The 21,884-nt window shown below is 35.1% G+C and overlaps 1 protein-coding gene across 1 annotated transcript in view; it reads left to right on the top strand.

Annotated features, from left to right (window-relative positions):
* TBCA (tubulin folding cofactor A) overlaps positions 1-21,673 on the top strand; it is an 80,579-nt gene extending 58,906 nt beyond the window's left edge. Inside the window, exons 3-4 of the mRNA XM_059418116.1 lie at positions 16,745-16,831; positions 19,172-21,673. Coding sequence (XP_059274099.1) covers positions 16,745-16,831; positions 19,172-19,252 — 168 coding nt within the window. The 3' untranslated portion in view covers positions 19,253-21,673. The remainder of the gene's footprint in view (positions 1-16,744; positions 16,832-19,171) is intronic.
* The last annotated feature ends 211 nt before the right edge of the window (positions 21,674-21,884 follow it).

The raw sequence follows: 21,884 nt of genomic DNA, 5'->3' as shown, positions 1-21,884 counted from the left end.
TTATCCTCATGACAAATTTCAGTCTCCTTTTTGATACCTGCTTATCCAACCTTCTCTCTTGCTGTTCCCTCCCTGGACCTCTTAGGTCCAGCCTTTTTGTTACCTGCACATGCTCTTCTTTCCTTTGCCTCTAACATACTACATGTGTATGAAATGCTCTCCTGCTTCTCCTACCTACCCTTTCTTTATAAATTTCTCTTTATCTTTTAAACATCCCATACCTTCTGCCTCAACACTGAGATAGATATCCCTCCTCTGTTCTCCCATAACATCTTATTTATTCCCATCAGAGCATTTATTGAATAGTCACTCTTGGCTGACACTTGTTCATAATTCCTTCAGAAAATAGAAGCTATTGGGAGCTTTGTCTTTTCCTACCACAAAATCTTTCAACCTATCTGCATCTGTACCTGTACTATTTTCCTTCCTGTTAGAATGGATTATGTTCCCTAACCCTTGTTAAAACCGTCAGTGACATTATTTTCACATTTTTGTGAAACGCTTCAACAGCGTTTGACGCAAGTAACCACTTTCCTTGAAGCATTTTTTTAATATTATTTTCTTTGCTAGAATAATAGCCTCCTAGTTTTCCTTCTGTTTTGCTACCATTCCTCAGTCTCCTTTGCTGAAACTCTCTCTCCCCCTCCGTGTGTGTGTGTGTGTGTGTGTGTGTTAACCTTTAAGAGTTCTTTCTGCAACCTCTGGGTCTTAAGTTCATACCATCATAAAACTTCATTTTTATGTTCACTCATTTATTCACTCAACAGATATCTATTGAATCCCCTGCTACTTGCCAAATACTGTTCTAGACATTCTTTTAGGCATGACATTAAAAAGAACAAAACAGAAACAAAAAAAACTAGTCCCTACTTACTTGGTGTTCATTCTAGTGCCAGTATCCCCCAATCTATATCTCTGGGCTTGACCATTCCAGACATGTATATATTCAACTAATCACCTGTTTGGCATATTCTCTTGAGTGTCCAAAATAAAAATCATGGTCTTACCTCAAGTTAACCCACCTTCCTAAAACAAAATCTGTTCCTTCTCTTGTTACCCATCTTCAGTAAATGGTATCTCCAGTCACTGAAATACCTAAAAGCAAAAATTTAGTGGCTCTCTTCTTGATGCTTCTCTCTCTTTCCTAATAACCACATCTGATATCCACAAGTCCTATTTCTTATTTCCTCCTTTTCTTTCCTTTCTACCATTGCCCCTAATCCAGTCCACTCTCATCTTTCGCCTGTACTATTGCAAAAGCCTCCTACTCAGCACACCTCTGTCTCTTGAAATCTCCTTTCCCTCCCATCACAACAGCCAGATTGATGTCTAAAATGGTATGTCAGAACATTTACTTTTTTACTTAACATCCAGTGTATAATGCATGTAGAATAAAATTCAGATGACACTTAGAAAAAGGCTTATACAGATTATATCTCAAGACTTCTTTAAATCAGGACTTGGTGAACTCAACAGTGGTTTTAATCATATAAATTACGTTACAAATAATAGTAAACACTCAACGCACACTTCATTCAACAATGTTAATAATTTAAAATGGATTTTTCTGTAGGCATTTGCTGTTTTTCAAAAGCAACATAGTGTCATCTGAAAAATCCAGGAAGAAAACCTTAATTTTGAGCTTCTAGAAGAGCCTGCTTCCACTAGGTGTGATATAGCAGAGGACATTTGTATTTAAGATTTTCATAAATTGAGGAAGGATTTGTAAACAGATTTATAGATGTTTGCTGATATATTGACCACTGTGGACTAACTGCTCTTCATAAGGATTTACATATGGAGCACAGTTTTTTTATTCTCTTTTTTTCTTTAAAAAAATTTTTTTTAATCTATTTGACAGACAGAGATCACAAGCAGGCAGAGAGGCAGGCAGAGAGAGAGAGGAAGGCAGGCTCCCTGCTAAGCAGAGAGCTCAACATGGGGCTCGATCCCAGGACCCTGGGATCACGACCCGAGCGAAAGGCAAAGGCTTTAACCCACTGAGCCACCCAGGCGCCCCCAGGTTTTTGATTCTTAAAATAATGATGGTTAAATGCTTTTTTAAATAGGTACTTGTATGACTATTTATATCACTCTTGCCCCTCTCTCACTTTTATGTCCTCTGTTGTTTTCCAACATCTAGTAAGAAATAGTATGACACAGTATTTGAGTTTATTTCTTCCAAGTCCTTCTCAATCAGGCTTATTTTCCCAGATATGTAACTCCTGACTTCAGTTATTTTTTTCTTTGCCCTGTTCTTTTAATCACCAGTAATGTATTAAAAAAAATAGCCATATAGCTAGAATAAAAGCTGTAAGTTACCAGAATGGAGAATAAATGTGTTCTCTTTCTAAATAAAATTCTGCAGAGAATGTCACAGATTATCAGAGAATCTGTTTTATTTTAATATTTATATATTGATCATCTTTCAGTAAAATCACCATTTTATAGGTAGGGATTAACTCTTCATTGAATCTTCTGTTTTCATTGTTATTTAAAAGTACTAGCCACTTAACTGCATTATCATTGACTATATACGCAGATGTAAAAAGGGGAAATTTTTTGTTTAAAAATCCTTTCCAGGGTGCTTAGGTGGCTCTGTCAGTTAAGCATCTAACATCTGGTTTCAGTGAAGGTCATGATCTCAAGAGTCCTGGGATTGAGCCCCACCTCCAGCCCCATGCTCAGTGAGGGCTATCTGCTTGAGTATTCTTTCCCTCTGCCCCTCGGCCTGCTCTTGTGCACATGCACGCTCTTTTTTTTTTCTCTCTCTCTCTAATAAATAAAATAAATCTTTAAAAAATCCTTTCTACTCTCAGCTATGTTAAAATTCTCTCTTGTCACATGGTTATGGTTTATAAGGTGATTTCTTAAATTCCTAGTCACCCTAGCACTTACATTCAAAAATACTATCCCGTATCTCATTACAGAACAATAAATATTTCTGTTAACTGCTATTGTTAACCTATAATTTATATAGTTGTCAGTTGCAATTTTGTCTGTCTCATGAGACCTTTTCTTTAACCCAACCTATATGCTTTTCTCAGTTTACTTTCCCTAGCTTAGCTATACTGTGGCCAGCCATTCATGTTTTTTTATTACATGTAATAAGAATTGCTTTGCCCAAAGCACTGCTTTATTCCTATTTGCCTGGAACTTTAATGTGGGTATTAGTTTCTTTACGTATGTTGTTCTCCTAGTAGAGAATATCAAGAAAGCGAAGTGCTGCAATTTGTGTGGGTTCTTGACTTGTCTTCCTGTATTTCCTCCTCTTCTGAGCTAAATCCCCTCCTTAACCACTTCTTACTAACGTGGCTCTTTTCTCACGTGGATCCATTTTGCTCTGGCTTTAATGGATCTTTTGAACACATTTCTTGGGTGCTTGGGTGTCATAGTTTAGTTGAGTGTCCAGCTCTTGGTTTTGGCTCAGGTTACAATCTCAGGGTTGTAATCCCGGAGTTACGAGATTGAGCCCCGCCTTGGGCTCTGAGCTCTGTGGGGAGTCTGCTTGGGATTCTCTCTTGCCCTGTGCCCCCTTCCCCTGTGCTCTGGCACTCTCAAATAGATAAGTACATCTTTTTTAAAAAAGTAATAACACATTCATACTGTCAGTCCCTACCAGACTTCTTACCTATTTGGTTGTCAAAATTGGCCTTTTCTAGATTAGGTCTAATTTTGGTTCTTGTAAACTAAGTAACTAGGTAGAAGACCCTAAGAGGCCAAAATAGCAGTCAGTCAAAGAGTTATTCTGTGCTGTCCTTTTCTTTTTGTGCTAGACAATATATTGCAACCTTCAAATTGCCCAAATTAATTTTAGTCCTCTGCTCATGACATCGCTCTTCTTTCCTACTCTCCTTATCCTAGTTAGAGATACAGAGGATTTTGCCCTCAACCAGTGAAAGTATTCTGGTTTTTTGTTCTTTTTAAACCTAATCTGCCACAGAAACAATAAACAATGATAATCAAACATATCCCTCTTATTTCATCTGAGGCATGACTCCTCTCTTATCTTCCAGAAGTAATGTTAAAAGGACAAATTGGTACAATTTTCCCAATAAAGATTTACAGTTATTACATATAATTGCAGTGTTGTAAAAATTTTGTCTTTTTGAGAAGGATGCACATACATTTCTTGTGTGTGATTTACTTGAAACATGAGTTAACATTCACAATTGGATATTTCTTTTTCCTAAAAATGAAGGGGAAATTTTTTCTTAAGTATGTGGAAAATAATAGGAAGCCTCAGTTTAAAAGAGGAATTTTATCAAGTCTCTTTCACAAGACTGATTCTGCAAGGAACACCATATTTCTTTTATTGGTGATAAAAGTATTATTTAAAATAACTTCCAGTGGTACAAGAAAATATTGTTGTCTGAGGTTTATCAGTGGTGCTCCGTTTTTATGCTTGTTTTGTATTTTGTTGTAAATTTACAGGAAGTTGCAGTAAATGTTAAGGGAGGTCACATACATCCCTCACTAGTCCTCCTACAATTTTAATATCTTATATAATTATAATTATAATGTCCAGACCATGAAATTGACTTGGTACACCACAGAGCTTATTTATATTTCTCTAGTTAAACATATACTCATTTGTGAGTATCTGTATATACATTTGTGTGTTTATGAATATAGTCCCATATACAATTCTGTCACATGTAGAATGTGTAAATACGACAGTTAAGATGGAAAATCTTTCCACACAAAACTGTCTTGTGCTTCCTCTTTGTAGCCCCTGTCTTCTCCATCCCTGAGTTCTAAGTAATTAATATTCTTTGAAGAATTATACAGTATGTAACCTTTTGAAATTGGCTTTTCCACTTAGCATAATTCCCTTGAGCTCCACTTAAGTCACTGAGTGGATTATCTGTTCCTTATTATTGCTGAGTAGTGTTCCATGGTATGGATGTATCCACTGAAGAACATTTGGATTATTTCTGGTTTGGGGCTTTTAAAAAAAAGCTTCTGTGAACATTCATAGACAATTTTTGCATGAACATAAGATTTCATTTTGCTGGGATAAAATCCCAAGAAATTGCTCTGTTTTATTAGTAAATTTTTTTGTCTTAAGAGAAACTACCAAACTCTTTTCCAGAGTGACTATTATTTCACATTCCCATCAGTGATGTGTGAGTGTTTTGATTTCTCCACATCCTCACTGGCCTTTGATGTTACCGCTATTTTTTATTTTAGCATTTGATCATCACCTGCATGATAGATGTATAGTGATACCTCATTGTGCTTTTAATTTTGATTTTCCTAATGGCAGTAATGTTGAGTATCTTCTCATTTGCTTATTTATGTCTGTATATCCTCTTCAGTGAAATGTCTGTTCATGTCTTCTGCTCCCTTTTTAAAAGTTTTTTATTTATGTAAGTAATTTCCACACCCAGAGTGGGGCTTTAACTCATGGCCCCCAAATCAAGAGCCACACGCTTCCTACTGAGCCAGCCAGGCACGCCTAAGATTTTATTTTTTTAAGTAATCTCTACACCCAAAATGGGGTTTGAAATCACAACGCTGAGATCAAGAGTTGGCATGCAATACTGATTGAGCCGTCTTCTGCCCACTTTTTAATGGGATCCTTTGTTTCTCTACTTCTGAGTTTTGAGAGTTTTTTTGTATAGTCTGGATAAATGCCTTTTGCTGGATATGTGGTTTGCAAATATTTTCGCTTAGTCACTGCCTCTTAACAGTGTCTTTCACTGAGCAATAGTTTTTAATTTTGAGAACATCTCATTTATGGCTAATATTTCCTTTTGTGAATTATACTTTTGATCTCAAGTCTAAGGCCTCTGCCTAATCCTCGGTCCCAAAGATTTTCTGTTTTTGTTTGTTTGTTTGTTTGTTTTGTTTTGTTTTTCTAAAATATCTGTGGTTTTATGTTTTACATTTAAGGCTTTGATCAGTCTTGAGTTAATTTTTGTTTAAGGGGTGGGGTTTAGTTTGAAATTTATCGATTTATCTTTTTGCCTATAGAAGCCTAGTTCCTCCAGCAATGTTTGTTGAAAAGGTCAAAAACCCTTTGGACATCTTTGTAGGTCTAATTTTTGTTTCTCCCTTTTGATCCATTAACCTGTATGTATTCATTTACCAATACCACACTGTATTGATTACTGTAGCTATAGAGAAAGATTTAATTGTGAAAGTGAGTTCTCTCATTTTCTTTTTTTTCTTTTATTGTTTTAGATGTTCTACTTCCTTTGCCTTTCCATAAAACATTTTAAAATTAAGCTTGTCTATGTCTATAAAACACCTTGCTAAGATTTTGATAGGAATTGCATTAAATCTGTACAACTGGGGTTGTCTGGGTGACTCAGTGGGTTAAGCCTCTGCCTTTAGCTCAGATCATGATCTCAGGGTCCTGGGATCAAGCTCGGCATCAGGCTCTCTGCTCAGCAGGGAACCTGCTTCTCCCTCTCTTTCTGCCTGCCTCTCTGCCTACTTGTGATCACTCTCTGTCAAATAATTGAATAAAATCTTTAAAAAAAAAAAAAAAACCTATATAACTGTTTGGGGGCACCTGCGTGGCTTAGTTGGTTAAGCATCTGAATCCTTTTTTTTTTTAATATTTTATTTATTTATTTGACAGAGATCACAAGGAGGCAGAGAGGCAGGCAGAGAGGAGGAAGCAGGCTCCCTACAGAGCAGAGAGCCCGATGTGGGGCTCAATCCCAGGACCCTGAGATCATGACCTGAGCCGAAGGCAGAGGCGCTGCCACCCAGGCGCCCCGTAAGCATCTGAATCTTGATCTCAGCTCAGGTCTTGATTTCAGAGTCATGAGTTCAAGCCCCATGTTGGGCTCCACAACTGGGCATGGAGCATACTTTAAAAAAAAAACAAAACCCTGTATATCAATTTGGAGAGAATTGATGTCATTACTATGTGAGGTCTTCCAGTCAATGAACATGTTAACTCTTTCCAATTTATTTAGGTCTGACTTCTTTCATCAACATTTTGTAATTTTCAACATACTAATCCTGTATGTTTTGTTAGTTTTATACCTGAGTATTTCATTTTCTTTGAAAATGTTGTAAATGGTATTGTTTTTAGTTTTGGTTTCCACATACATATTTTGCTGTTAGATATGGAAGTGCATTTAGTTTTTTCTGTGTTGACCTTGTAACCTTGACTTGTTGAACTCTCTAATTCTAAAAGTTTTTTTGTAGATTCCTTCTGGTCTTCTACATAGATAAGCATATCATTTGTTAAATAGAGATAGATTCTTTCTTTTCAACCTGCACGTCTTCCTTTTTCTTACCTGATTGTTCTGGCTAAGGCTTACAGTACTCTCTTGAATAGGAGTGGTGAGAGTGGACATCTCACCTATTTCTAATCTTAAGGAGATAGCATTCAGTCATCTACCATTAAGTATAATGTTAGGTGTACATTTTGGTAAATAGTGTTTCTCAAGTTGAGGAAGTTCTTTATTCCTCGGTTGCTGAGTGTTTTTGTCATGAATGGGTATTTTGGGTTTTGTTACATGCTTTTTTCCTGTCTCATTTGATAAGACCATATAAATTTTCTTCTTTGGCCTACTAATATTGTGGGATTATACGAACTGATTTTTAAATGTTGAACCAGTCTTATATTATACCTGCTTAATCTTGATTGTGGTGTGTAATTCTTTTCGTATGTTGCTGGAGTCAATTTACTAATACCTTGTTGAGGATTTTTGCATCTAATTTTATGGTCTGCAGTTTTCTTTTTTTATACTGTCTTTGTCTGGCTCTGGTATCAGGTTAATGCTCCTCTCATAAAATTAATTGGAAAAATGTTCCCTATTCTCTTTCTTAAAGGATTTGGGTGAAATTAGTTTCCATTCCTTAAATATTTGATAAAATTGTCCAGTGGAACTATTGAGGCTTGGAGAGTTCTGTTTTATGATCTTTTTAATCACAATTCAATTCCTTTCATGATTGTAGAACCACCCAGGTTATCATTTGAGTTTTGGTGCTTTGTAGTTTTGAAGGAATTGGTTCATTTCTTCTAAGTGGCAAATCCATGAGCATTATGAACAGTATTATAGACTTTTTAGTGGTGTTTTTTTTTTCCTTACAATTTGCTAGTATTTTGTTGGAAATTTTTGAATCCATGTTCATCAAGGATATTGGTGTGTGACTTTCCTTTTTGGTGGGGACTCTGATTTTGGAATCAAGGTGATACTGCCTTTATAGAATGAGTTTTGAAGTATTCCTTCCATTTCTATTTTTTTGGAATAGTTTCAGAAGACTAGATATTAATTCTAATTTAAATGTTTGGTAGAATTCCACTGGGAAGCCATCTGACCCTGGACTCTTGTTTGTTGGGAGAGTTTTAATTACTGCTTCAATATCCTTGCTGGTTATGGGTCTGCTCAGGTTTTCTCTTTCTTCCTGCTTCTTTTTTGGTAGTTCATGCATCTCTAGAAATGCATCCATTTTTTCTAGATTGCCCGATTTTTTGGCATATAGTTACTCATAATATGTTCTTTTAATTCCTTGTATTCCTTCAGTGTTGGTTTTGATCTCTCCTCTTTCATTCATGATTTTTTTGGGGGGGGGGTCCTTTTTTCTTTTTGATAAGTCTGGCCAGGGGTTTATCATTCTTACTAATTCTTTCAAAGATCAGCTCCTAGTTTTGTTGGTCAGTTCTACTGTTCTTCTGGTTTCTATTTCATTTATTTCTTTAGGCTTTATTTGCTGATCTTTCTCCAGCTGCTCTAGGTGTAAGGTTAGGTCATGTATTTGAAACTATTCTTCTTGAGGAAGGCCTGTGTTTGGCTGTATACTTCCCTCTTAATGTCTGCCTTTGCTGTGTTCCAAAGGTTTTAGACTTTCAATTTATTTTCATTTTTATTTGCTTCTCTGTATTTTTTTAAAAATTTCTTCTTTAATTTCCTGGTTAGCCCATTCATTCTTTAGTAGGATGTTCTTTAACCTACGTGCAGTCTTCCCTTATTTTTTCTTGTTGTTGACTTCATTTTAATAGCATTATGGTCTAAAAATATACATAGTATGCTCTCTTTCTCTATTCGTTGAGGCCTTATTTGTGATCCAATATGTGACCTATCCTGGAGAGTGTGCCATGTGCACTAAAAAAGAATGTGTTTTCTGCTGCCTTAGGATGAAATGTTCTGAATATATCTGTTAAGTCCATCTGGTTCAGTGTATGATTCAGAGCCCTTGTTTCCTTGTTGATCTTCTGCTTAGATAATCAGTCCCTTACTGTGAGTGGGGGTTAAAGTCCCCTACTCTTAATGTGTTATTATCAATGAGTTTCTTTAAGTTTGTTTATTAACTGATTTATGTATTTGGCTGCTCCCAGGTTAGGGCATAAATATTTAGAATTTTTAGATCTTGTTGAATAGACCCCTTTATTATGATATAGTGCCCTTCTTCATCTCTTAGTACACTCTTTCATTTAAAATCTAGTTAGTCTGATATAAATATGACTACTCCTGCTTTCGACATCCAATAGCATGATAGATGGTCCTCCTCCCCCTCACGTTCAATCTGGAGGTGTCTTTAGGTCTACAGTGAGTCTCTTGTAAACAGCATATTGATGGGTCTTGGTTTTTTTATCCATTCTGATGCCCTGTGTGTTTTGATTAGAGCATTTAGGCCATTTACATTCAAAGTAACTGGTGAGAGATACAAATTTAGTGCCATTGTATTACCTGTAAAGTTGCTATTCCTGTAGATTGTCTCTTTTCCTTTCCAGTCTTTGTTGATTGTGGTTCCTCTTTCCTGCTCAAAGGTCTGCTTTAATATTTCTTGTGGTGCTAGTTTAGTGTTCATAAACTCCTTTAGTTTTTGCTTGTTTTGGAAACCCTTTAACTCTCCTATTCTGAATGACAGCCTTGCTGGATAAAGTATGTTTGGCTGCATACGTTTCCCATTCAGCACATTGACTGTATCATGCCACTGTCTTCTGGCCTGCCAGATTTTGTGGACAGATCTGCTGCTACCCTTATGTCTACTCTTGTACCTTAAAGACCTTTTATCCCTAGCTGCTGTCGAATTCTCTCTTTGTATTTTGCAGGTTTCACTATGATATGTCTTGGTGTTGACTTGTTTTTATTGATAGTGAGGGGAGTTCTTTGTGCCTTTGGACTTGAATATCCATTTCCTTCCACTTATTAGGGAAATTTTCAGCTATAATTTGTTCAAATAAATCTGCTCTTTTTTCCCCACTCTTCCTCTTCTGGGATTCTTATGATATGGATATTATTGTGCTTTGTGGAATCACTGGGCTCCCTAAGTCTCTTTGTGATCTACTAGTTTTCTGTCTTCTTTTCAGCTTCTTTGTTTTCCAAAATTTTGTCTTCTGTATCACCTTTTTGTTCCTCTGATTCTTCCATCCTCTTTGTGATTGCATCCAGTCTATTTTGCATCTCAGGAAAGTATTTTTTATTTTGGCCTAACCGTTTTTTGGCTCTTTTATCTCTGCAGCAACGGTTTCTGTGGTGTTTCCTATGCTTTTTTCAACCCCATAATATTCTTATGATTCTTTTTTTTTTTTTTAATATTTATTTATTTATTTGACAGACAGATCACAAATAGGCAGAGAGGCAGGAAGAGAGAGAGAGAGAGGAGGAAGCTGGCTCCCTGCTAAGCAGAGAGCCTGATGTGGGGCTCGATCCCAGAACCTTGGGATCATGACCTGAGCCGAAGGCAGAGGCTTTAACCCACTGAGCCACCCAGGTGCCCCTATTCTTATGATTCTTATGATTCTTGTTCTGAATTCTTGTTCATATATATTGCTTATATCTGTTTGGAGTAAATCCCCGGCCATGGTTTCTTCTTGATCTTTCTTTTCCAGAAATTTCCTTCATCTTGTCATTTTGTCTAGGTTTCTGCTTTTGCATGTTATGAAAGCTTGTTATTTTCCTGCTTTTGAGAGTAATAGTATATTAAGAAGGAGTCCTACACTGTCTAGGGCCTGGTGCTTCAGGGAGTGTCTCTGGTGTATGCTCTGCACAGTCTGCTGCGGTGTTTTGGCTGCTTTTCCCAAGGTCAGTCCTTTGCAGGGTTCCTCCTTGTTTGTGGTGGGGAGTGCTTGGACCTTTAACTAAGTGTGCTTTGATTTGTTTGTTAAAATAAGCCTGCCACATTCTCTCCCTCTAATTATGCACATTGTTCTTTTAATCGTCAGATCAATTTCCTAGGTATTCAAAATTATTTGATGTTGATCTAGCAGTGATCAGGGGGTGAAGCTGTGTTCAAGCCCAGACTCCCCCTACTGTTTCACCATCTTAACTCAAGTTTCTGTTGTTTTCCTTTAATGCTTGCAAGATCTGTAAAGATAAGATCTTTTTTTGTTACTGATTTAGTGATTTGTGCCTTCTGACTTCAGTGTTACTAGTAATTTATTAGTTTTTTAAAAACTCAACTCTTTGTTTCATGGATATTTTTATTCTAAAATTTTTTATTCATTTCTAATCTTATTTTTATTATTCCCTTCTGCTTGTTTTGGGTTTATTTGCTCTTCTTTTTCTCAGTTTCTGAAATAAGAACTTAGTTTTTTGGTTTTGGGGTTTTTTAAAGGATTTTATTTATTTGACAGAGAAACAGTGAGAGAGGGAACACAAGCAGGGGGAGTAGGAAAGGGAGAAACAGGCTTCCCACTGAGCAGAGAGCCAGATGCAGGGCTTGATCCCAGGACTCTAGGGTCATCACTTGAGCTGAAGACAAGAAACTTATCAACTGAGCCACCCAGGTGCCCCAGAACTTAGATTTTTAAATTGAGGTCTTTGTTCTTTCCTAACATAAACATTTACTGCTATAAATTTCCCTCTCAGCACTGCTTTAACTGAATCCTTTAACATTTGACATGCTATACTTTAATTCTCATTTATCTCTGTATTTCTCTTCTTGTTTTGAGACTTCCTTGTTGATTCATGGGTTATTTACAAGTATGTTTAATTTCTAAGTGATTTGAAGATTTTCCTGCTATATTTTTGTTACGATTTCTACTTTTTTTTAATAGTCGTACATGCACTAGGTATTACTTCAGTTCTTTTATTTAATATTTAAATTTGTTGAGATTTTTGTTTTGTTGTAGTTATTTGACCCAGACTATGATATACTGTAATCAATGTTTCTTTTTTTTTTTTTTTTTAAGATTTATTTATTTGAGAGAGTATGCATGGGGGAGGGGCAGAGAGAGAATCTTTCAAGCAGACTTTGCACTGAGTATGGAGCCTAACACAGGGCTCAGTCCCACAGCCCATGAGGTCATGACCTGAGCTGAAACCAAGAGTCAGAAGCTTAACTAACTGACCCACCCAGGTGCCTCTGTAAGGAAGGTTTCATAGGTGCTTAAAAAGTATTTCTTTTCCTTTCTTAGGCAGAGTGTCCTATAAATGTCAATTAGATCTTATTGGTTGATGGCATTATTCAGTCCTTTTATAACTTTGCTGACTTTTTTGGTCTGATACTTCTACCATTTGCACTGAGTAAAGTATTGAAATCCCCAGCTATATGTGTAGTTTTATCTCTCTCCTTTCAATTTAATCTGTTTTTATGTTATATATTTTGAAGTTCTCTTATGTAGTACATCCACATTTAGGGATCACCATGTTTTTTTCTTGGTGAATTGATCATTGTATTATTATGTAACATTCCTCTTGGTCTCTAATTTATTTATTTTTTTGCTCTGAAGTCTGTCCAGTATTAATATAGTCACTCTTTCGTTTAAATGTTTGCATGATACATCTTTTTTCATCCTTTTATTTTCAACTGTTTCATTTTGTTCAAAGTGGTTTTCTTGTAAGCAGCATATAGTTGGGTCCAGTCTATGAATCTCTTAGAAGTGGATTTAAACAAAAAAAAAAAGAAAGAAAGAAAGAAAGAAAGTGGATTTAAACCATTTATACTTAAAGTAATTATTGACATCTTAGGGTTTAGGGGCCCAGACTACTTTTTAATCATTGAGCAATAACCTTAGTCATTCAGCAATAACCACAAAACCCAAGTCAAATTCCTTCCTTCCTTTCTTCTTTTCTTCCTTCCTTCCTTCTTATCTTTCTATATTCCTTCTTTCCATCCTTCAGAGGTTCTCACAGCATGACATCCAGGTCCTGAGAGAAGCATTCCCATAACGTAAGCATTTCAAGAGGCCCATGTGGAAACAAAAAGCCTTCTAAAGACTTAGCCTCAGGTCTTAAGTTCTAGAAAGCCACTTCAGCCACATTCTCTTGGTCACAGGTGCAACCCAAATGTAGTGTGGGAGGTGACTATGCAAGAACAGGATCATTGGAAGCCTTCTTAGAGTCTGGCTACACTATCACTCATATGCTAGAGTTGAAATCAGAGTCATGGGTTATAACTCAGATCCTATCAACTAGCTAGTCACTCCGAGACTCAGCTTTCTTGTTTATAAATTGAGGAACCTGTAGTAGATGACCACTTAGGTCCCTTCTGACTCTATGAGTCTTCATTTCTTTCTCAGTCAGAGTATCCTCATATCTTTTTTCCCTTGCTTTACTGAGATACAGTTGACAGTCTAAAATTGTATATATTTATCAAATTGTATGATTTGATGAATGTATATGTGAATATTGACCATAACCAAGCTACTTGACATATCCATCGTCTTACATAGTTACCATTTTCCCTCTGTCTCTCCCTTTCTTCAGTTGGATTTTTGACCTGCTTATTAGTATATTAACCATTTGACCTTTGTATGAAAGCAGACTTAACCATTATTACAGTAATCTCTGAACAACTCTAAAGCTCAGTTTGTCAAGCTAATGCAGTTACCATTGGTTCCAGAGGTAGCCAATATCCAATATTAGAGTGCCTATGGATTTATAGCCAGCCCTGGGTGAATGGATCATTAAAGAAGTTAGAAATCATATCTCAATTGAGCAATAGCAGAACAACTTAACATTGCCCAGATTATTTCACAGAGCTCCTCTTTCTGAAAAAATGAAAATCTGCCAATTAGGGCTTTTCCCTTCCAACTTATATACATTTGATTATAAAGATAATTGATCAGATTTTAGTTTAGTAATTTATTTATTGTTCTAGTTTGAGCTTGCTAATAAGCCTTCCCAGACTTCCATTTTACCTGAATAACTTTCCCCCCAAAATATCCTAACTTGTTTTAAGAACAGTAACACATGAGTACAACCACATCCTGCTGTGTTTACCTAAAGTTCCTTGTACCTCCCAATCTGTGCCAAGATCCTGACTTAAACTCAGTCTTGTCATAGTCAGCATTATAATAAACTGAGAGTTTATTGAGATATTTTCTTTTATTTAAGAATTTATTTGATGAGAGAGAGATAGCGAGAGAGAGAACACAAGCAGGGGGAGTGGGAGAAGGGGAAGCAGGCTTTCTGCTGAGCAGGGAGCAGGATGTGGGGCTTGTTCCCAGGACCCTGAGCCTAAGGCAGATGCCTAAAGACTGAACCACCCTATTCAGATATTTTAAAGAGAGGCTCCATTCATCTGAGTGACTCCTTCCCAAGGAGAACACTTTGAAAGATAATACTCATTTACTTTAGTTCAGGTATTTTGAGGGGTTTCTTTACTATATAATCACACCTTATATATGGTTTTTTAAAATTATTTCTAGCACTTGTAATTCATTGTTATGAGGTAAAGTATACGGTTTATGGCCTTGATAGAGCTGTGGTTTATGTATTCCACATCATAGCCAGGATTGTACTATATGCCTTTGGCTTCCAGTGGCACAGTCGTCTTGAAGCTATGAAGTGTTTATTTTCATATTCATGCTCCTATACTGGAATGGAGGACAAAAACTGCCCTTTTACTCATCTTTGCATCCCCTGTACCGGGCATCCTATAGATCTATAGTAAGCTTATTGAATGAATTGGGGATGGTACGTGGGAGAGACTGATCTTTGACCCTATTTACATCATAGTCCTGTTTTGATAGATTAAATGAGGATTCTTGCTCCATAATAATAGAATAATAATGAAAGAATTATAAAGTTCATTTCATTGACAGTACTAAAACTTTCAAAAAACTTTCTCGAAGTATCCATTTTGACCTACGCTTTTGATCTTACTCTCTATTCATTTCATCTTATTTAATCCCTTTAAGTTACTCTCAAGGGTGGTCCAAATGGACCACACTTCACTGGATATGAATCAGGTATCCAGTGAAATGTCTATCAGTGATTTTTTCACACATATTCATACTAACCAGATACATAAAAATAATTTAGTCACAGTGATTAAATATCTAGGTATAGTATGATTAGCAGTGAAGTAAAGTCATGATCCTATGTCTTGAGTTTTCAGCCAGCGTCTTGTTAGTAAAAGAAGTTAAACAATAGGTTTTCACCTGAGAAAACAGATGTGGATAGAGAGCATCCTTGTTTATTATGATTCTAATTTTTGTTTATAGTGCCTGTTATGACAAAACTATTAGGGAAAGGGAGAAGATACCGGGACTTACTAAAGTTTCTATTAAAATGTAGTATGATTGGGGTGCCTGGGTGGCTCAGTGGGTTAAAGCCTCTGCCTTCGGCTCAGGTCATGATCCTAGGGTCCTGGGATCGAGCCCCGCATCGGGCTCTCTGCTCAGCAGGCCTGCTTTCTCCTCTCTCTCTGCCTGCCTTTCTGCCTACTTGTGATTTCTGTCAAATAAATAAATAAAATCTTTAAAAATAACAATAATAATAATAATAATAAAATGTAGTATGATTACCGCTGTTATGTCTTTCCTTTTTATTTTTATATGAGCTAGCTAATAAAGCTTATTAGTAAAATTAGTAAAAGTTTGGAATTTGTACCCTTTTAACCAAAGGTAGTTGCCCAAACATTATTTTTTGTAGATAAATGTTTAAATGATTTTTGTGTCTCTGAGAATAGTTTAAGGAGATAAAGCTTCTTGCCATCTTAGGAAAAAGACGTCTTTGAGGAACATCTGACACTAATTTATTTACCTTCCTACTGATTGGTTTCTCAGTGATTGCTTTGATTTTTTTCTTTTATGATCTGATATTTTATAGTTCAGCTTTGAATGATATATTTTATATCCAGAAATACCCTCCAGAATAAATATTCTTGGGTTTAATTCTGTTGTGTCTGTCTTCAGGAGGAATAGGCAGAAGTTAGATTCAGAGGGGTGCCAGGTTGGTAATTTGGCTCAAAGTGCATGGGGAGAATAATCTCTCTCCTAAAATGAAGCACAAGGATAAGTAATAACTTTTTATGCATGATAAGCATCAAAAATATGAACCTGCTGGTCTTTGCTTTTCCTTTTTCTTTACCTCTGTCTTTCAGTAAGAACCTCCTGCAGTGTGCACACGATGTGATCAATAACTCAATAACTTTTTTCATGCAGTAATTATCTCCATGTGATATTATCTGAACACTGTTTTTCTTTATTACTCAGAAGATGCAGGAGATATTTATATAACCAGCTGATCCCATTTTGGATAAAGGTGCTTTGTGACAGCAGGAAAAATAGTTTATTTTAAATAGCCTTTTTAAATAAATGCTCTATGAAAAGCTTTTCCAGTTAATTTTCACTTAGCATGAAAAGGTGATTACCAAATGATTTAAAACTTGTACTTTGAATATTTTACAGTATGATAATCATTCTTTCTAACTTCTAATCATAATTTAAAATATTGAGCTATTTTTTAAAAAATATAAAACTATTTAACATACCTATAATTTTTTCCTGATTCTTCTGACCTGTTTTAGATAGTTACAGAACTGTGAGCTAAACACGTAAGTTCTACTATCTCTGCTTGTCTCACAGAGATTTTCATTATAGGCAGAGATCCTGCAAGAGTCCCGGATGATGATCCCAGATTGCCAGCGCAGGTTGGAAGCAGCATATACCGATCTTCTGCAGTTATTAGTAAGTAAATTCTTCTCTGTGTTCTGTTTAAACATTCTTTCAGTGTAATACATGGAAGGCCAAAATCTTAAGTATTCAATGCTGTAAACTAGTTCGGGACATATTTTGTTCACTTGCCCTTTGTGCCAGTATATTTTAAAATAATTAGTAGAGATTAAATTGTATTTTAATTAGCCTCCAGTAGAAGTACTATAACCAACATGTTTATTCTGTTTATTTAAATATATTTGAGTTATTATGGTAGATATTTAGAGCACTAACATTGTCCAGCAGTATCTTGAAATATTTAGTATTCATACATAAAGATCTTTTTTTTGGCACATTAAAGATAAGTAGACTATTTAAAATTTCAGAAGATCCAGATGCTTCAAATGGATCTGGGCCCTTACAAAAAGGATCTGGAATCCTTTTAGAGTCAAACCTTATTCAGTTTGAGAGGAAAAAACACCTTGTAATATAGACAGTGCTTTCCTTTTAGCTTGGAGCAGGATAACACTGTTACCATCCTTGCTAGTGTTAAGTGCCTTGTGATACAGTAGCAGAATCATTTTATAAAAGATTCTAAAAACAATTAAAAGTTCTCCTGTTTCTTAACTGAGATAACTGCATGATACTATATTCAAGCCAGTTGTTTTCACTGTTTGATGATAAATTTGATGAATTCTGATATTTCCTTTACTAAACTCATTTTGTGTTTCTGTTTCTTGAGCTAATATTAACTAGCTACTAGCTGTCTCGTGATTCATAGTTATGCCTTCTATAACAAAAATCTTGTGAGGCTTTCTCAGGATGATTATATGTATTCTTTGAAAAAGAATGACATTTGTTTTCCCACCAAAATTATATTAGGACTAAATCTGTAAGAAAAAAAACAGAGATATGTTCACATTTTACTTCAATTTTGACACAGAACTCCGTTTTTATCTATAGGAACCTTTCAAAGTCAGGGTAACTTTCCTTAACAGCCAAAAATAAAACTGTGGTTTTGAAATAAAAGGTAGATGAAAGCAGGAAATAATTACTATATTAAAATACTGAGACAGAAGCACCATTTTTATTTCCTGACAACTTAAATGCTTTTTTCTTTCATGAATCTAGTAGCTGAAAAAGTAATAGAAATTGCTTGAAAAGAATAATTCTGTCTTTGAATGATATACTTGTGTGTATGGATGTAGTCAACAATATTTCTACCCTCAAAGAGCTTATAGTTAGTAACAGAGAACAGAGACATGTTTAGGTGTAATATAGAGGTTTTAAGAAATTTTTGCCTGTAGTCTGAGTTAAGCAAATTCTCCTTTTGCTTTAAATTTTTCTATTAAAGGATCACACAGGGGCACCTAGGTGGCTCAGTCCATTAAACGTTTGCCTTCGGCTCGGGTAATGGTCCCAGGGTCCTGGGATCAAGCCCTGCATTGGGCTTCCTGCTCTGCGGGAAGCCTTTTTCTCTCTCTTCTACTCCCCTAGCTTGTGTTCCCTCTCTCACTGTCTCTCTCTCTCTCTGTCAAATAAATAAATAAATCTTTAAAAAAAAGAAGAAGAAGAAGAAACACACATACTTTATTCTCTCTGCTCTGTAACTGTTTGTACATCTTCAGCTTTTATTGACCCAACACAAATAACTGGTTATAGCTTTACTTATTTAAGTAAAAAATCAAACAAAAGTTCATATGCAGAATAACTTAGATGATACTGTTTCAGTTATCTCTTCACATAATATTTTAGTAGGAGTTTTATGTATAAAGTATCAAGGAAAAACTCAGTCTTTGGATATCAAAAATAAAAGATGTTAGCATTTTGTTTCCTTGTAGTAAAATGCATAATACTCATTAATAAGCAGACAGTTTGGTTTTCTAATTCAAAGATTATACTTATCTCTGGTGTGACACCACTACCCTTCTTTGTCATTGTGGGTAGTTCAAGGATTATTGTCATCTGAATATTATCATATATGTGACACTTTAGAAAAGCATCATTTTTTTGTTTTTAGTCCATTGATATTAATCCTTTTTGTATGATGACATGTTGACAAAATGAGAATACTTTTTTTTTTCATTTTTCTGAGGTTTTCATGTATGTGTTTAATGCTAATAGCTTTAGGTGACCCTGTTTATCACTTACTCTGTGAGGATGCTGTACAGTGAAACAACAAAACCTGTTACTTCTCTTACCAATAAAAAACAAAACTGGGAAATCTGTGAAATTATACAATATTTAGATGAGTTTTGGAATCCTCTTTGTGTTAATTTTTTGAGCCTTTATATTGATGGTTTGTAATATTAAGTAAATAATAGCACTGAAGTTTGAAAAGGATAAATCTCATTTTATTATATTTCATTTCAGGAGGGTGAAAAAGACTTGGAAGAAACTGAGGAATATAAGGAAGCACGTTTAGTATTGGATTCAGTGAAGTTAGAAGCCTGAAGTTTTTCTGTACAGGATGTTTTTTGCATTAAATCCTGGGATCCATTCCACAATTCATTATTTTTGACCACTGCTGTATGTTCAAATAGTATGAGAATGTGATTCTTTTTATGCAGTTGCATATATTTTTCTTTGCCTAATTTAACGTGTCAAATAAATGAGTTCGTCTAAAATTGTTTATTTCATACTTTACAAAATATTTTTAATTAACCTTTTATCATGAAATCATAGACATTTTTGACAGAGAATTAAAATCTGTTAGGTTCTCTTTGAAGTCTAGGTATTTTGCTTCATAAGTGTGGATTGAGTTAAAAATAGGATGCCTTTATTTTTAGATAAAAATCCAAATTTTGAACAGTTTATTCTGAATAGGGTACAACTCCCTCAAAAGAAAGGAAGAACATGTCTGTGCATAAAGCCTCACATACTTATTCCTTTACAGTGAAAGTCTAACATTTCCATCACTGTTAACTAATGGAAACATTTAAATCTCTTTCCAGAAAGATAGATTTATACAAAAAACATCAATTATTTAGATCTCCATGTAAGATTCTTATGAACAAAGAATTGAATTGTATTTTAAAGGAATTATAACGGTATATTGGCAAATGTTTAACAGACATTCAGAATGGAAAGGGAGTCTCTTACCTCTGTGGTATAGGTACTCCTGCTGTGACTAATTTCAGGCTACCGACATGACATCATTGTACACAAGGTTGGGAAGATTTGAGCCAGCTCCAGCATCCACTGTCATAGCCAAACCTGGATAATCCTGACTGACTGGAAAAGATTATCATTTTATCACGAAGTATTTTCCAGTACAGTTGTAAACCAATTAATTACCTAATCATTTGAGTTTATTTTCTTAAAAATACATGACAACTCATTTAGTTTTCTCCTGTTTCTTGAAAATGTGTATAAACCTTTATATCATCAGCCTACCCTGAGCAGTGATGTAATGAACTAAAAGACTAATAATAGCATTTAAACTTTAAAAGCCATAATTGAAAAAATAACAAAATCTGAATTTTTGCTGCTATAAGATACATACTTGTAGGGTAATTGGTTTGATTTTGAAAGTCACCAATGATTACCAGAAACCATAACATCTATTGAATCTGTCAGAAAGATCAGAGAAGAGAAAAATAATACTATTCTTTCCTGCTGTTATTTCTAAAGGGTATGCTGTTGTAAAGCACAGAATCCATCATTTTTTAAATCTTTATACATGTAGAAAATTACTTAATAACATAAATCAGAAGCATTTCTAAATTGAAATGTCATCATCTTAAAATATTACATGCCATTTTTAAAGTACATGAGGTGGGGAGAGGAAGAGTAAGGAAATAAAAACACAATTACAATGTAAAACTTTCTACTAAGGCTTTCTCTTAATATTAGAGATTTGAGCAGGAGAATTAAACCTCTAGATTATTTTGTGGTTGGTGTTAAGTCCCAAGAATAGTTTGGCTTCTTGGTGGTGGGTGAGATGGCATATTTAGTTTTCCAAGTAAGACAGCATTTAAAGAAAGTATTTTACCATTTTTTTAAGTGTAAAAAATTTCATTTCAGCCTTCTGCCAAATACATAAATAAAATATATTCAAAGCAAAAAATATTGGTCCCTCCAGAAAAAAGTAATTCTGAAAGGGAAGTTTTATAGCTACAACCCAAGTCTTGGTTGCTGAAAAAAAATTATTTTCTTGCCACAAAGCCTAGGAAGTAGAAATTAACAAGGTAGATGAAAAAAAATACACCTTTAGAGAATTGCTGTCTCAATTACAGATTTCATACTAGATCTCTCTCCAGACATTGATGAGACGCAGCAAGAAGCTTCATATTCTGTGAAGGCTTATTCCTGGAAGTTTTTGACACATTCCACTTACGTGTTCATGGCCATCAAGAGGCACAGTAAGTTAAGAACAGTTGTAATTCATGCAGTATTAGCTTGTTTTTAAGCTTTCGGTTAAAAACTTACATCTGTAAGATAATAGGTCGAAATTTCCAAAAGTAAGGTATCCTTTTTCTCTGTCCAGTACCTGATCCCCAACCAACATATAGCCGTTGCTCAGTAAACATCTGTAGAGTAAGTGAAAAGCAAGAGGTGAAAACCTCTGGAGTGAGGGAAAGAACGCCATGAAGGGTACCGTCACCCCATAAACACACTTAATCATACAGCGCTTTTCAAACTATTTTTCCCGCAGACCTCAATAAGAAACGTGTTTTTCATTTTTTCATTGTGACCCAGTACATACTTATGGAGGTCTATATATACATAAAACAATAAGTATCTTTAATATGTACAATTTCTCAGTTGTTTTTTATTCTGTTTCATTTTTTTAACAATGATTATGACCACCTGCTATTGAATTGTGAATAACACTGCTCTAATACAATTATATAAAATGCTTCTACTTAAGAATTGTCTCTTTGTCTTCCTTTCTCTTCATTTATGATAAACAGTAACTGTTTATCCCATATATAAATAAATAATAGCTTATAACATATATAAACTTAGGTCTCAGAGTAGTTGTCTCTGAAAATGTACAGTTACACACATTGCAGGTATAAAGTGTCATTGTAACTTGTAATCATTTAATATTTGTTAGGTGCCCTTAATCCTTGCACATACT

The sequence above is a fragment of the Mustela nigripes genome, chromosome 12 (genome assembly GCF_022355385.1).
Source record: "Mustela nigripes isolate SB6536 chromosome 12, MUSNIG.SB6536, whole genome shotgun sequence".
Taxonomy (NCBI): domain Eukaryota; kingdom Metazoa; phylum Chordata; class Mammalia; order Carnivora; family Mustelidae; genus Mustela; species Mustela nigripes.
This window is presented reverse-complemented; position numbering and strand designations above follow the sequence as displayed.